At 38.2% G+C, this 17,913-nt stretch overlaps 1 protein-coding gene across 1 annotated transcript; it reads left to right on the top strand.

Moving 5' to 3' along the window:
- Positions 1 to 88: 88 nt before the first annotated feature.
- LOC140140687 (uncharacterized) lies at positions 89 to 17,621 on the top strand. Its single transcript, XM_072162444.1, has 12 exons — positions 89 to 189; positions 225 to 445; positions 1,553 to 1,659; positions 3,638 to 3,749; positions 4,401 to 4,516; positions 6,603 to 6,714; positions 11,137 to 11,295; positions 11,977 to 12,167; positions 13,063 to 13,362; positions 14,409 to 14,561; positions 15,363 to 15,465; positions 16,770 to 17,621. The coding sequence occupies exons 1-12, from the start codon at positions 89 to 91 to the stop codon at positions 17,030 to 17,032; spliced, it is 1,938 nt and encodes a 645-aa protein (XP_072018545.1). The 3' UTR covers positions 17,033 to 17,621.
- Positions 17,622 to 17,913: the final 292 nt, after the last annotated feature.

The following is a 17,913-nucleotide window of genomic DNA, read 5'->3' as shown; positions in this document are numbered from 1 at the left end:
ACAGCGTAAGACCATTGAACCAAGTGGAGCAAGTCTGTTTGGAGCTGCCCAACAACAACAACAACAGCAAGGTTTTAGAGGGAGATCAATGCCAGTTTCCATGTCAAGTTCAGGAGGATTTGGCTTCGCTGGAAGATTTGGTGGGGAAGCTCCATTGCTACCACTGAATGCATCAGATACAGCAGGATTGTTTGGATCTACATTTGAAAAAAAATCTACATCAGCTTCCATGCCAACGAAACAAGCCTTATTAGATCTGCCCCAGAACCTATTAAAGGACCTCCCGCAACATCGAGTACACGGTGGGGAGAGCTGTCACAGTCCGGGACATTGGCATATTGCTCTGACAAAGGAACAGATTCAACCAAACAAAAGGATGCTCAACTAGCTGCAGATGCTGGTGGTACCGAGAATTTAGCAACTTCTTCACCAAAGCCTTCGTCAGGTGAGCACTAAATGCCATCATAAGCAATAATGCAGTAACTGCTAATAATATTATATAGCAGATACTACCTTTCTTTACCTGGGAGTCTGGTATTTTGGTACGTAAAAATTCAGTAGCTGCAAATATGTGACCCGCTCCCACAAATGAGCGTTAAGTCACAAGTTTGGAGTTTTGAGACATTCCAACTGTTGAGTTGCTGTGCTTTGTTTAAGACACCTGCATTAGCAGTGATATGGGGATGCAATATGTTGTACTCTGTTTTCAATTCTGTTCCCATTCACAAAGGACATACCATTGCCAATCAGGGACAGATTTTAGCGGTGGCCCTGCGCCAGTTGATTTTTGATCTATATTAAGATGGATGTTTGGATCTGTGACCTATGGTTTTGACCTATGACCTCATGAAATTCATAGGTAACTATAAAATGCATGTTTTTAGTGATTTGGGTCATTTTGGCCAAAAATTGACCCTTTAATCCCCATTTTTAGCCATTTCCTCCATTACAAAAGCTTGATATATGTAATTCGTCACTGTTTTGACGTATGACGAAAATGCAGTTTTGAGAAAATCACATTTAAAGTTTTTCCAACTTTTGAAGACCCACTGAAGAGCACCAAAGTAAAATATGTTTATTATTATCAAAGAATATAATCAATAATATATCTGTCTTTGTTCTCAACATAATACAAACTGTTTATTCATTTACTAATTAGTAGTAATTAATCTGCAAACTCATACGACAAAATATGCACATTTTGAAAACCTATGTATTAATAATGATACGACATTGTGATACGACAGTATGTCACAACAATAGGCAACTACAGTTACACGGTGGCCTATGGCAACGTATCATGATACGACTGTATGTCAAAATACAGAATGACGATGGGGGGGGGGTTACATAAAAATTATGTCGTATCGTACTAATTAGTGCCATATCTCATTTAAAACTAATTACATTTAGATCTTCAAACTGTGAATATATAGAGTTTCATTCACAGATTATGAACGTTTATATAACTCATTTTGCCCAAAAATCGTCATACGACAGTATGTCAAAACAGCGACGAATTGATATCCATATTCATTTTTATCTGATGCAGATGATGATTTGCTAGAAGCGTTGCAGAGTGGGCCGATGCCACCTCAAAGAGAAAAAACAAAAAGTAGAAGAGCAAAGAGATCAGGATTCATGGCAAGTGAAACCCAAGTAAGTAAATGACATGGACACAAGGAATATGTGGCTCCTGGGTTGCTCAAAGAACCAGGGGTGTGCACACCTGCCAACTGTCCCTCATTTTGAGGGACTGTCCCTCATTTGGGGTTTTCCAAAGTGAAAAAGAGGGACAATCCTGTCTTCTGAAAATTTCAGTGATGGCAAATTTAAATGTAAGAATAGCAGAAATGATGCAAATTTCACTTTAAATTTTTTTTAAAGCATTCTCTTTAGTCAATTGTGATAAATTTAGACCTGCAAAACCTTCCCTGAATTCTGAAAGTATTGCACACCTCAAGTCTTTGAATTTGGCGGTATCTGGTTTGTGTACATGTGCAAGGTTTTGGCCTCAATGTCCCTTATTCTGACTTAGGTAGGTTGGCAGATCTAGGTGTGAGAGTTCTTCTTTTCTGCTGATTTCTTCTTTTTTTGAATGCCAAATTTTATGTGTTTTCTTTCATTTTGCATCTGCATTTTTAATGATTTTCCTCAGTTTTGGTCTGTGGCCTCTCACACCTCTGAAGAACCATTGACATCAAATAAGGGTACCAAAAACCAAAACCAAATTTGGTGTCATTGGGCTATTCAGATGTATTCCGCACCCCCTATGGAAGACACTTCCGAATACGGGCTAAATTGACAGCGAATTCACATGTCAGGAAAAACCCATGGAGGACACTGCGGAATTGTGGTAATATGTCTAATATGGCCAGCGAATTCACGTAAATGTAAATGTCTTCCATAGGGTTCCACCTGGAACTAGAACATTTTGTTTCCAGCCAGAATTCAAGTAAATGTCTTTCATAGGTTAATCGAGATGGTGATCATAAGTGAAGATTCTGCTGGAATTGGAGCATTTTTGACCATTTTCCAGCCGGAATATTAAGAAATGTGACTGTCTTCCATAGGCACATCATGGCCTTTCACAATCCCCACTCTTGTTTTTTCGTTTATTTTAGCAGCCGGAATTTCACCTAATCTCAATGTCTTCCATACCCTCCAGCCGGAATCTCTGCTAAAAATGACTGCTGGAATTCTAGACACATCTCAATTCCAGCTGGAATTGTATTTTTTTTAAATATCTTCCATAGGGGGGGCGGAATACATCTGGAATAGCCCATTTGTCAAGCTTTTCAGAAAGATTATCATTCAATTGGGCTATTCCATTTAATATCCCTCTGTGGAAGATTTAGCTAAAGTCTTCCACAGAGGGAGTATCAATTGTTAGTAGAATAAACAATTGCGTAACTTCCATTTGAAATACTTACTCCAGTTGTGGAAGATAACGGTAAAGCCATAATACAGGGGGAGTATGTGTTTCAAAATCATTAACTCTGACCAATTAAATTTGAAAAACATACTCCCCCTGTGTATGATATTTCCAAAATCTTCCACAGGGGTAGTGTGGATTTCAACTGGAATAGCCCATTATGAAATGGAAACATATAACATGCACAGGCAGATAAATCACGGAGATAAACCAGAGAAAAACCTCCGGATGTTACTGCCTGTGCAGGGATTTGAGCCCCAGACCTTTGGATCATGCATCTGATACCCTAACCACTAAGCTACACAGACTGTCCCTGATAAACAGAGCTTAAATCTGGTACTTAAAGATGTGAGCGGTAAGAGAAGACAGTACATTACAAACAACACTTGGGGGGGCACTCATATACAACAATTGTAAGCATGCTTGTGAACTAAAACACAGAATAAGGCTTTTTTGTAGCAGTAACACAGATGTTAAATGGCCAATTTTTGCAAAGTAGGCCTAAAGGTATCTTTTTTAAACTTGAATCTGTGCTAAATGTAGTTTCAAATTCATAAGAAAGTACACAACACATGTCCACCGGCGTGTAAGATCAATTCCGTGTAATATAATAGAAACAAGCTTAAGGGAAGAGGCACACCATAACATTACAAACTAACACACAAAATCAAATGATGCTTACTGTTATTCTTAATATTCCAGATGCCTTTAGCCAAGCCTTCATCACCCGGTATAGTTCATCGAAAAGTATTTGGTGCACCATCCAAGCCACAAGAGCCTTGTGAATTAAAGATGGCTTCCGTTTCAAAAAAAGGTAACTATTCATCATGCTTTTGACATGAATTCTGTAATCCCATTGGTCAAACATCACTTGGATATAAATCTATATACCTACACACTACATTAATGGCCCAGGGCATTTAATAAAATCATTTTGGGTGGGCGCTTATTTTTTACATTGTTAAGGCCAAGAAGATGTAAAAATGGCCCAAAATATTCATCTATCATCAGTGTGTCATATGCATCAGACCATGATTCAGATTTGCATGGGCAGTTAATAAACTAATATCGGTTTGCTTGTTGTAAAGTCACTGGGTGGGTGATTATAGGGGCATGGGCGGTTAATATAGGGCTGCTAAGAATACAGGATTTTGGAGGCCAAAAAACGCACCATGATTTTCCAAAAAATTAAAAAATCTGTTTTATTTATTTTTTTTTGCGATTTTTATTTTTTTTTCACAGATTTGGAGTCTATATCTTGAATAAATTTTGAAGTGAACACTTGAAAAAATAGATATAAGAAAAAAAAAAAACAAGAAAAAAATTCTTCCCGACTGACCGACCAACCCAACTTCTGAAAGTAATCTATGGACAAGCAAACAATTTGTTTTTTTGCCTAATTGTTGGGCCAATGTTATTTATTATTATGTCTTTATTGGTATCATATCATATTTATCTGTTGCAGATGATATGCCAGAAGTTATGTTGGATATGTCGCGGAATGAGGCGATGCCACGTCAAAAACCCAAACCAACTAGAAGATCAATGAGAAAGGGATTGAGTTTGGCAAGTGAAACTCATGTAAGTGAAAGACATGGGGGTTTCTTAAAGAACCATTGACATCATCTATCTATCTATCACAGAATTAAAACCAGAGAACCGGGACTCGACCGCCATCTTGATACAGGCATGGAGCAAAAATTGGCATTCGTTGTCATGCAAACGCGACATGGATGATGGGCGCATTTGAGAGTCGCACTTGATGCGACCTGCACGCGAGTACCAAGACGCTTCAGATGAAACGCAGAATTGTTTTCGTTCGTCTCCGCGCACCGTCGGCAAGGACCCGAATACCCCCAATTTTCTCCCCATAGCTGATCGGCGCATTTGTACATGCCGGTATAGGGAGTCCCGGTTCTCCTTCTCTAATTCTGTGCTATCTATCCATCTAGGCTATGTCAATCCACTGTTGGATGTAGCCCTCCTCATGATCACTCCATACCTTTCTATCTAATGCTACTCTCGCCCATGTTGTACCAATATATGATGTTATATCATCTCTCCACCTCTTCTTCTGTGTACCTCTGCTTCTTTTTCACATTCTTGGTTGCCATTCTAACAATCTCTTTGTCCATCTGTTATCATTTCTTCTGGCAACATGTCCAGCCCATCTCCTTTTTGATTGTTTGATTTTCCTCAAAATGTCTGCAACACCGGTCAGCTGTCTGAAGGTTGAGCACCTTACTTTGTCTCGCAGTGAGATGTTTAACATTTGCCGTTCCATTGCTCTTTGGGCAGATTGTAGTTTAGTTTCTAAATTGACATTACATAATGGTACCCCCCAAAAAACAAAAAAAATTTGATATCATTTGTCAAGCTTATTTTATTTTTGCCATCTTTACATACAGCAAGGAATAGATTGAACTAGTTAACAAAGTTCTTTGTATCTGATCCTGAATTTTCACTTACTTGTGTACGTTTCAACAACACCTGTTGTCTTTATCAACACTTGATGGGTAGTGACTGCTACTGACAACCGGCTAGCTAAAGTAGTTCCAGCATTGATCTTGGAGTTGCCAGTTGGTTTTTCCTCCAAGGGATTTTTGGATCCCTGTTTCAGAAACTCATCAAATATGTGAGATAGTTGGTACTGTCCTTCATCTCTGTTCATGGTGGTGCCCCTCCTCTTTCTTATTTGAACAGAGAACATGAACAGAGATGAAGGACAGTACCAACTATCTCACATATTTGATGAGTTTCTGAAACAGGGACCCAAAAATCCCTTCGAGGAAAACCAACTGGCAACTCCAAGATCAACGCTGGAACTACTTCTAGCGCCGGTTGTCAGTAGCAGTCACTACCCATCAAGTGTTGATAAAGACAACAGGTGTTGTTGAAACGTACACAAGTAAGTGAAAATTCTGGATCAGATACAAAGAACTTTGTTAACCAGTTTACTATACCGATCCTGATGAATCTGTAGATTGCACTACTTTTCAGAAAGATTATCATTCAATCATGATATTACAATGGAAATATAATTAATAACATACGTAGGCAGATAAGCCAGAGAAAAAACTCAGGACATACTGCCAGTGTGGGGACTTGAGCCCCAGACCTTTAATTGGATCATGCTAAGCTACACAGACTGTCCCTGATAAACCAGACTCAACTTTTGATGGGAAGAGAAGTTCTTCTGCCATAACACATAACATAACAAATAAGTCAATTACAACGTTATTGAGTATTTTGTAGATGTAGATATAGATGAACAAAGTAGTAAAAATTTCAAAATGTGTGTGATATAGGGTATATGCTATCTGATTTAGAGATTATAAGACTTTCTGAAATGAAAATAGCACCCTCAATTTACCTAAGAATGAACTTACCTCAATTTAATAAAAAATGGAGTTACAGCCTTAACAGGACTTAGTACAAGATCATGCACTTAATGATACTTACCCACCAGCGTCATATAATAATGTCAGTTGCATTCCCTGCCCCCGACCCTGGGATAGCAGGGACCTTAGCAGGGACGTAATTTTCGAAACTGTTACAAACATGTAACAGTCCCGGCTAAGTCCCAGTATTGCAATTGACAGGCGCATTACAAACAAGCGCACAAAATCAAATTAATGATGCTTAACTGTTTTTCATAATATTGCAGATACCTTTAGCCAAGCCTTCATCACCCGGTATAGTTCATCGAAAAGTATTTGGTGCACCATCCAAACCTGAAGAGCCTTGTGAATTAAAGATGGCTTCCGTTCCAAAAAAAGGTAACTATTTATCAGCCTTTATGAATTCTGTATTCTTATTGGTCAAACATCATTTGGATAAAAATCTGTATTACCTGCGTAGTGCATACTCATTTATATTACAGCACACACAGGTAATATGTGACACGATCTGGTCCATGGGGCCAAAGGCGGCAAATTTGAAACTGAGATAAAGGTAAATATATGGAGTAAAAAACAAGAAAATAGACATCAAAAAACTTCATAACTTAACATAACATAACTAGACCTTTGGTGTTTCAGATCTCACACCACCAAATCAGAGTCCCATAGAGATATGTGCTAAATTTGCCTTAAGAAAACGTCATTTTTTCTTCACAGGAGCGACTCAGTTTTAAGCGACAGCTATGATGGTTGAAATCAGCCCTTGCCTGATCCCTCTGGCTGGGAAAAATATAGGTTGACCGTCATTATTTTTTACGACTGGCCCTCAAAGTCTCGATGTCTGGGAATTTCCTTTTTTCAGGCAAAACCATGCCGGTGTTTCTGTAAAGAAAAGGCTGCTTAAAATCATTAAAAGTTATTCGATCTCTCCCATCTGTGGTACACTTGCAGGAATTAATATTACTAATCATGACCAATCCAAATTTGGCTAAAATTATGCAAATTTCTGCTCATTTTAATGCTTATATTCAGAATCAATGGGTTTTTCTGAGAAGTGAAATTCAAGGCGCACAACCATATATACTATTTGGTGGTGTGAAATCTGAATGATGCAACATGTTTCTGATTATCCTTAATTTCAGACTATTTTAATCTAATTAACTTATTTTTAGCATAATTTGAGCAAGAAGCTGGTTAAATTTTTTTTTCAAGCAGAATCATTGTGTCTGTGACATCTGCTATCTACTGAAGATAGCATTGTGATTACCATGTTAAAAATTCACCAAGACTTAGGCTTTCAGCAATTTACAGTCAAGAGGGACAAGTAACCAGGCAGACACACAAAAGCAAAGAAGAACATGACCACAATGTCTGAATTATAAGTTTTGAATTATATGGCCTATTAGTGAAATCTTAAGTCTAACCCCCCTAAGCTTACCTGATCCATGGACACATTTTATGAGCTCCAACCAGTGCCCTAGCCCACGTGCCACCATATACTGATGTCTTCTACATCTGGCACTGAGTCATTGCATACCATCATGATTGTAAACATTACCTGGGTTACCAGTAGTGGAATCATAAGCTTAATTAGCCTACCCCCCCCACCAACACACAAACCGTAAGCTTACCTGATCCAGGCGCCTATTTCATGAGTTCCGACCAGTACCCTAGCACCATACTGCAATGTCTTCTCTATCTGGCACTGAGTCATTGCATGCCATTGATGATGTAAGCTTACAAAATATTATGATTACATTGCATGGGCCTAAGTCACTCTACGAAATGGAATCTTTCACTCAAACACACATTTTGGGGCATAAACTCACCTTAGCACTGGTATATTAGTAGCAAATGTTGCAGTTCTCTTCAATTTTAGCCTTTAATTACATAAATTCAGTCAATGCACTTCTTGGTGAATCCAAACACTAATTAGGCACAGGGCTAACTTGCTCAATCAAAAGTTGAGACTCACACACACAGCTCCATTCATGATGCAACATGTTTCTGATTATCCTTAATTTCAGACTATTTTAATCTAATTAACTTATTTTTAGCATAATTTGAGCAAGAAGCTGGTTAAATTTTTTTTCAAGCAGAATCATTGTGTCTGTGACATCTGCTATCTACTGAAGATAGCATTGTGATTACCATGTTAAAAATTCACCAAGACTTAGGCTTTCAGCAATTTACAGTCAAGAGGGACAAGTAACCAGGCAGACACACAAAAGCAAAGAAGAACATGACCACAATGTCTGAATTATAAGTTTTGAATTATATGGCCTATTAGTGAAATCTTAAGTCTAACCCCCCCTAAGCTTACCTGATCCATGGACACATTTTATGAGCTCCAACCAGTGCCCTAGCCCACGTGCCACCATATACTGATGTCTTCTACATCTGGCACTGAGTCATTGCATACCATCATGATTGTAAACATTACCTGGGTTACCAGTAGTGGAATCATAAGCTTAATTAGCCTACCCCCCCCACCAACACACAAACCGTAAGCTTACCTGATCCAGGCGCCTATTTCATGAGTTCCGACCAGTACCCTAGCACCATACTGCAATGTCTTCTCTATCTGGCACTGAGTCATTGCATGCCATTGATGATGTAAGCTTACAAAATATTATGATTACATTGCATGGGCCTAAGTCACTCTACGAAATGGAATCTTTCACTCAAACACACATTTTGGGGCATAAACTCACCTTAGCACTGGTATATTAGTAGCAAATGTTGCAGTTCTCTTCAATTTTAGCCTTTAATTACATAAATTCAGTCAATGCACTTCTTCGGTGAATCCAAACACGAATTAGGCACAGGGCTAACTTGCTCAATCAAAAGTTGAGACTCACACACACAGCTCCATTCAGATCTCACACCACCAAATCAGAGTCCCATAGAGATATGTGCTAAATTTGCCTTAAGAAAACGTCATTTTTTCTTCACAGGAGCGACTCAGTTTTAAGCGACAGCTATGATGGTTGAAATCAGCCCTTGCCTGATCCCTCTGGCTGGGAAAAATATAGGTTGACCGTCATTATTTTTTACGACTGGCCCTCAAAGTCTCACGATGTCTGGGAATTTCCTTTTTTCAGGCAAAACCATGCCGGTGTTTCTGTAAAGAAAAGGCTGCTTAAAATCATTAAAAGTTATTCGATCTCTCCCATCTGTGGTACACTTGCAGGAATTAATATTACTAATCATGACCAATCCAAATTTGGCTAAAATTATGCAAATTTCTGCTCATTTTAATGCTTATATTCAGAATCAATGGGTTTTTCTGAGAAGTGAAATTCAAGGGCGCACAACCATATATACTATTTGGTGGTGTGAAATCTTCAGTAAATGATAGCCTATTTGTATGTATAATGTAATAATTACAATAACTCAATTTTCAAAAATGCCTCCCATGTACCAGATCGTGTCACACATGTTCATATGGGTTACATAACACACATGATATCAGAAGATAGGTGTGAGTAAAAAAAAAAAAAAAAGTGCAAAAGTGCAATAAAAAATGGGTCTCATCATGCGCACAGTTGGTTTTAAGGCACCTGAAAAAATCACCAAAGCCCTGTATAATTCATTGATCAGGAGTGATCTTGAATTTGGTAGCTGCCTTTGAGTGGTACATCCAGACACAATATTCAGTGTCTCAAGGTGTTCAAAGGCGAGCTACCAAGTTCATCATGCACTATCCTGATCTGGATTATCGGGAGCGGTTGTGCCATCTGGGTATGTTACCCTCACGCTTCAGAGAGCAACTTGATATTTGTTTATTTTACAAGTCCTTGTCTGACAATTACGATCTGGATGTCTACAAGTATGTCAAGTTTTACAAGTCAGAGATTGGGCAAGACCGTCCCAACACAAGATCAACATGTGACACCTTGCGCCTTAGGATCCCCTTCTGCAAAACGGAAGCTTTTAAGTCCAGTTTTTTTAACCGCATTGTGCCAATTTGGAATCAGCTTCCCCTTAGTGTTAGGTCCTCTTCATCTTTTTCTGTTTTTAAAAGCAATGTGGTTCATTTTTTGCATTCTCATTTTGAGTTAAATTTTCGGCCGGCTGCATGACATTTGTACGTGGGTTTCCGTGATGCAGCTGTGCTATTTGTAGGTGTCTTAATTAATTTTTTGATCTTGAGGTGGGATGGTCCTAGAGGTGATATGCACCTGTTCATCCCAATCCTCTACACTGGTATCTCTCCTACATGTGCTGGATCCGTGGTGCGTTTTATTCACATGTATATATATATGTCTTTTATACTTTTACTTTGTGCAATATATTTATCCATCTTTTATCTAACTTTGTTATTTGATATTGTAACCAGTGTATGAAGCCAAATAAATAAATAAATAAATAGTACTTTACACTGGCTGCACTGTTAATAAAAGCAAGGGATATATAGATTGGACTACTTCTCAGAGGAATTATCAAACTGAGGCAATTAAGTCAAAAGGAGGGAAAGAGATATTTGGCACACGTTGGAATATTCCATTTAAAATCCACACTACCCATGTGGATGATTTTGTATATATCTACCACATGAGGAGTATGAATTTCAAATGTCATGAACACATTAGCAGCTCCATTTAAATATACATATTGATTAAATTAATTGTATATTTTATTTAAGGCGACTAGTAACGCCAAGGTCGTTGGTTCGAGTCCTCCTGTCAGCAAAGTTCATTTTTGTGATTTTCATGCTACGCTACGATTTGTTCAAATTTCTTTTTTTAAATTTTTTTATTACATATACTTTTTATTTTGTCACCTTTATTTTAACAGTCATATCAACAACCCTATCAGAAGAAGCAAACATTGTCTGGGATTCCAACCTCAAAGTATGGTCACAAGTAAAGGAAAAAGTGGAGGACAGTCATGGCAGTCCTTTGTTGCCAAGAGGGGATGTGATGACAAGCCTTCAGAAGAGGAAATCAATGAATGGTCAGTGTCAGTGGCAGCGCCAAGAATTTTTCCGGGGGGGGGGGGCAAATTTAATGGGGGGGCACAATCATCAAATTTTACACAAAATCGCAGCAAAAAGTGGAAAATTTTGTACTTTTAGGTTTTTACTGGGGGCAAAAGACACTGGTCAGTGTATGTAACAGAAATCGTTGTGTATTACTCCGGATTCCAGAAAAATACAGCACTAAATATTTGGGAGTAAAAAAATATTATCTTGTTTTGCCTAATGAAACATAGCCAAATCCTAATCCTTTAGTTAGAATTAACTGGCAATGAAAGTACAATTTTTAATTGCTAACTTCTTTCTTTTTGTTTGACCAAAGTTTGGAAATAAGGGCCAAAAATATGTTTTAAGGGTGTTTTAATATGCTGTGACAATCAAACCCAAAGACTTGTACAAATACTAATTTCAAGTTAAGCATTCTTTATTTTTGAAAACACATTTTCTAATCTTTTTTATAACCAATTATTTAACAAAAAATCAAACAAAAACATTAAAATTAAGAACAAACATTTAGCCTATATTCAAGATTTTGAATGCTTAGACTTGTGTCAAGTCTTTGAATTTTGTGATTGCAATTGGAAGAAAACATTGTGAGAAAAAAAAAATCCACGGTAGACTTATTCTACACATTCTCTCTTGTTGAATTCCTTTTTCAGACCTTCTTCTCCTTGATGTCACTCCTCTGTCGCTTGGTATCAAGACTACCGGTGGTGTCATGACACCACTCATCAAGCGTAACACAACCATCCCGACCAAACGGACTCGGATATTCACCACCAGCTCGGATAACCAGCCTGGAGTATTGATTCAGGTGTATGAGGGAGAGCGTGGCATGACCAGAGATAACGTAAGTGATAAGGCACAGATTTGGTTAGCTAGGTACATGTATACTTGTTGATAATATACTGCACACAAAAGCAATATCTGAAGACAGTTTAAAAACTTAATTTACCAAATGAAGCAATCAATAAATGGAGAATTTAGTTCTGCACATTTTGATACCTCATTCGACACTATGCAACAATTTGAATAAAAAAGAGAGTATTTCATAATTGACAAAACTTACATAGACTCTCGAAACACGCTAATATGAGCACGGTGAGTGAATGCTGATCTATCCAGTGGTGTAGCTAGGGGTTTTGGCGCCCAGGGCTAAGGATGCATAATGGCGCCCCTCCCCAATTTTTGAAACAAGTGTGCGCGAAACGTGTGAAAATTTGCACAAATAGGGCATATCACTCATTAATTTTAGTTATAATGAAGTTGAATATTGGTCTTACATTGATCTTTCAAATGATTTTGTGCTGAAATGCGCAAAATTTTGACTTTCATCGCTAAGAGGGGGCCCAGAATCATGCTGAATTGGTCAATTGCCCAGGGCGTTCCCCCCCTGCCACCCCCACTTTTGAAATTCTATCTTCTTCCATTCAATTCAGTATAACTTGTGGCGCGCCACTGGGGAATCCAAAAAATTTGAGCGGACGTGAGGGAGGAACACAGACTGGAGCAATCACTAAAACGGGAAGAATTACTGACCCAGTTGACATAATACTATGGCGATTGATACCATACCAAATTACTATTTGATCGTTTTGTTAATTTTTTGTTGTTGTCAAAACTCCCATCCCCCTGGTATAAATATTGAACAGTCCCTAATTAAAACATTGCATTACTAATCCATAGGATTAAAACACATTTTAATTAAACCAATGAAAAGTTTTAACTTCTTTATCCATATGCAGAATCTTTTGGGCAAATTTGCACTGTCTGGCATTCCTCCAGCACCTAGTGGTGTACCACAAATCGAGGTGACCTTTGACATTGATGCCAACGGTATCCTCAATGTGTCTGCCCAAGACGTGCTCACCGGCAAGAAGAATAACATCACTATCACCAACGACAAAGGGCGTCTTTCCAGAGAAGAGATAGAACAGATGGTTACTGATGCGGAGAAATACAAAGCACAGGACGCTGAATGGAAAGATGATATGCAGGCTAAGAATAAGGGCAAAGAAACGCTGGATTGGATAGATGTCAGTCAGGTTGGTCCTTAGTACTTTGTACTCAGCTATTGGTTTTACCGCTAAACTGGCTATTCCAGTTTTTAGCTTCAATATGGCCAAAAAATCTTCACACACATTAAACTTATTCTGTCGCCAAAAGATGCTGGATTCATGAATATTTTACCAACTCGGTGTCAAAAAAGTAATCTACGGCACTGTTCATATCATTTTATTAAAAAACCCAATGACAGTTGGCATATTCTTCCCTTGGGTATTTTAATTTAGTCTCTGCTTTAAGCTAAAGCTGTTCCTACTGAGTTGAACTTTGTGTACACTTTCACAGTGTCGTTAATGGGCAGGAAAAATCTCTTGCCCCTGAACATGTTTAAAGCAAAACCTCTAAATGTAATCAGTTGGCAGTTTTGTTTTAAACCTGTTCAGGGTCCACAAGCACATAGGAGGTTTTTCCTGCCCAACGATGCACAGGAATCACTGATAGTGCATTGGGCTATTCCAGTTGAAATCCATAAACCCCCTATGGAAGACATGACCTTAATCCACACAGGGGTGTAGATATTTCAAATGGAGTCATCCTTTCAGGAAACCCCATTTGAAATCCCATTTTAAGATTATAAATGATGAAAATGACTTATAATTGAATGGGGGGCACTCAACACAAATGACCATGCACATATAATCCCCCAGAAAGACCCCTGTTTTTGTACCTTGAAGCTTCGAAAGACCCCTGTTTTTGTACCTTGAAGCTTCGAAAGACCCCTGAATTTTACCAAAACAGAGTACTGAAAGATCCTTGATTTTGATAATTCCAGCTCTATAAGATCCCTCACATTTCTGTTGGTTTTTTTCAAGGCGATTTTTAACCAGAAAGCTAGGAAAGACCCTTGATTTTGACCATACCCAACTCTGAAAGAGCCCTCTTTTACGTAACGCTTTTAGTTCCCAAAGGGGAGCATACCCACCAAAATTTTTATCATGCCCCCCCCCTCCCCCACCCCGAAACTGAGTAAATAATTATGATGAGAACAAATATGTAATGTGTACAATTCTGGTTATACTTTTAACAGATCTTAAATGAAGATACAACTAATCAAATATCGCCCGATGAGCCTATAACATACCATTATGATGTCACCCCAGTTGAAGTGAAATGTCTGCGAAAGATGCAGAAGAACTGTACTTCTTCTACAGTGAATATGAATCTGCAACTACAGCAACATGTAAGTGTGAATTAACTCTTGACATGCGGGTGTCGACTGCAGATGACAAGTTTCAAGGGTTTTTTTAATTTACAAAATTCCAGAATTGTATAATCTTTTCATGACCATATTTGTAATCAGCATGAAAAATGCATTAAAATGAGTACAAACAAACCTAGTATTGGTTTAATATTAATTTGAAGCGACTCTCAGAGATGCTTCGCTACCCTGGAGATAGACTTTGAGCTGTTCCAGTTGAAATCACAACAATTTGAGACCATACATTTTTGTAGAAATATGAGTACTTTTAGTTTCTGACCCCTGTGTAGCCAAAACAAACTTACCACCCCCTGACTTTGACCTATTTGCTTTTAACTCAAGAATAGTATGTCGCAGGTCAAACTTTACTTTTTCTGAATCGTTATGACCAGCGGAATACTTTGACGTGGCTTTTGTCAAAATCTGAGCAACCCTGTTGATCCTTTGGTCATCATTTTGTAAATTTTTAAACATTGGTTATCATTTTCTACACATTTTTTTCTGATCTAGATCCACTATGAAATTTTGTCAATGAAAAAAGCATTGAAAAGCAAACCTCAACACTGAAATGACCAGAACAAAAGAAAGTCAACTCTGAAATTGTGTTTCAGAAGTATTTCAGTGTATTTTCAGTATTTTGATACTTGCTATATTGAGCAATGATTCAAAGGATACATTTACATAACAATAGCACTGGCCAGCTCATTTCAGTGTCTTTGCATCTCTTTCATAGTTTATGATATTACCCTTCAGTTGACCTTTGACTTTTACTCTACATTTCAGGATGGCTCTTGGGTTTTTTCTGAGTATCTTCTGGAAGACTTACTTGACATTCAGACATCTAGTGTGTGCATATTATTACAGGATGCAGGTATTGATGTCTCAGGTAAGTGGTATAAAATGTGACACAATCTGGTCCATGGAGGCCAAAGGCGGCAAATTTGAAATTAAGATTATGCCAAAATATGGAATAAAAAAACAATACAATACATAAGAAAATAGACATCACAACATTTCATAACTTTAGAAGCAAGTATGCTAGACCTTTGGTGTTTTCAGTATATGATAGCCTAATGTTTGTATATAAGGTGATAAGGCCAAAAAAAAAAATATTGTTGTGTTGCCCTCAAGTGGAAAAATGGGAAATTTGGGTAGGACGGTCGGATTATTATTTTTTTTTCCTTTTTTTTTTTTAAACCTTCCAATTTTTAAAAATCCCCTCAAATAATGCTTGTTCAATTAGGGGACATTTGTCAATTTTGACTTCTGGATACCTGTTAGACAACAATTAAAGACTAGTCTTACAATAAAATATTTATTTTAAGTGAAAAACATTGAGTTTTTGAACAAATCTGTAAAAATCATCATTCCAAAAAAAAAAAAAAAAAAAATTAACCCTGATTTTTCAGGATTTAGGGTAGGACGGTTGAGGGCAACACAACAATATTTTTTTTTGGCCTAATTGTAGTAACTCAATTTTCCAAAATGCCTCCTTGGCCTCCATGGACCAGATTGTGTCACAAATAATAGTATACAAAATTGAATGTTTATGAGTACAATGGTAAGAATATTTTCATGACGTGTTTGGAGCTCAAGCAAACTGACATATGAAAACATTGAGAGAAAAAAATCAGGACTCAGCGGGATTGAACCCCGTCGCTGGGTTACCGATCCAGAGTCTTAACCACTGTACTACCTGAGTTCACAGTTGGTACTCAGGTAACCTCAACTTAAGTCCCCATGATAACTCTCTCATTGTGTCAGCGGCCAATTATATATTAAATAATGAAGAAGGAGGCGGCCTATATGCTTCACCCTAGCAGGGTGTTAGACAATGCAAGACACAATTGATATATGCAAGGATCGGAAATAAATGATGCAAGCCAAAGAAATTATGATTTAAATGACGTGTTTGGGGCTCGAGCAAACTGACATGTGAACATTTTTAGAGAGAAAAAATCAGGACTCTCTGGGGATTGAACCCTAGTCGCTGGGTTACCGGTCCAGATTCTTAACCACTGCACTCATACCCGAGTTCACAGTTGGAACCTAACCTTACTACTGACCCTAACCCTTAACCCTAACATTAACCCCCACTTAATCCTAACCTTAAAATGCCCTAAACCCCTTTTCATACCAATGACCCTTCAAACTAATGAGGTCGCTCCCATTTTTCTTTCCCCAATTTAGGAACTTCAACCATCACCACAGTGAAGCATATCCTAGCAACAGTCTTAGCATTCCTACAGCTGGAACATTTCCTGCAGGAGTTGACTGATGTTTCCATGGTTACCAATGCTGACAAGATCAGTAGTGCTGTATCTAAGGGACTAGAATGGTTCAATAATCAGCAGGATTTGCACCCTGGTCTACTATACTCAGCTTTTCCAGGCTTCACAACTCAGAATTGGCTTGAAGTTGGGTACATTATACTTGGGTATGAGATACATTAAGATACCAATGGGGGGAAAAGGTTGTCACTCAAACCAACATGCATAAGTATGTGGAAGCCATTCTGGCATGTAGCCAGAGTTATAGCCAGCACAATTTTAGCGCTGGCTCATTTTAGTAGCTGAGTGTATGTAAGGAGGGAGATAAGAGATGAATTATCCATGTAGGCAGATTAAGAGATGAATTTATCTGTGGTGTAGGTGTTCTCCCTCCTTACACATAGCTACACCACGGACAAATTTATCTCGTAATCTCCCCACATGGACTAATTCATCTCTTACTGTTCTCTCAGGTAAAAAACACAACATTTTGGTTGTAACTTGTGCATTTTCTGCGATTTCAAAGATTTTTTGTGCCGGTCGGGGTACACCTCGTCAGTACGAAACACTGTCAATCCGAACCCCTGTCAGTCCGAAAATCTAATTGAAAAAGACGTCAACCCTAACCCTAACCATAACCATAACTTCAATTAGATTTTCGGACTGACAGGGAGACCCGCCGGTTGGTGACCAATATATTTAAGCTTGATGCCAGTCGGGAAGACTCTATGCCGGATATCCCTGACCGGCTGGGTAGAACACTGCATGTAGCCTTACAATGATAAGAGACTTTATACAATTTGAACTATTTTAGTCTAAAATATTATGCCAATATATCAGTTGTTGACAGCAAACCTACATGTGCAGTTACTGGTTTGGTTTTTATCAATATTGGGAATTGTCAACTCCCAGAAACCTTCACAGTTGCAATATAGATAAAACTTACCTAATATAATTGCACAGGTAGCAGGGGATGTGTGTCCATTGCTTCAGTGTGATCACAGGGTCTTTTTTCTATGAGATCCTTGAATGGGCATACATCCTCAGACTTGTATTTACTGGAT

This window comes from Amphiura filiformis, chromosome 19 (assembly GCF_039555335.1).
Source record: "Amphiura filiformis chromosome 19, Afil_fr2py, whole genome shotgun sequence".
Classification (NCBI taxonomy): Eukaryota; Metazoa; Echinodermata; class Ophiuroidea; order Amphilepidida; family Amphiuridae; genus Amphiura; species Amphiura filiformis.
Note: the sequence above shows the minus strand (reverse complement) of the source record. Positions and strands in the feature narration are given on the sequence as shown.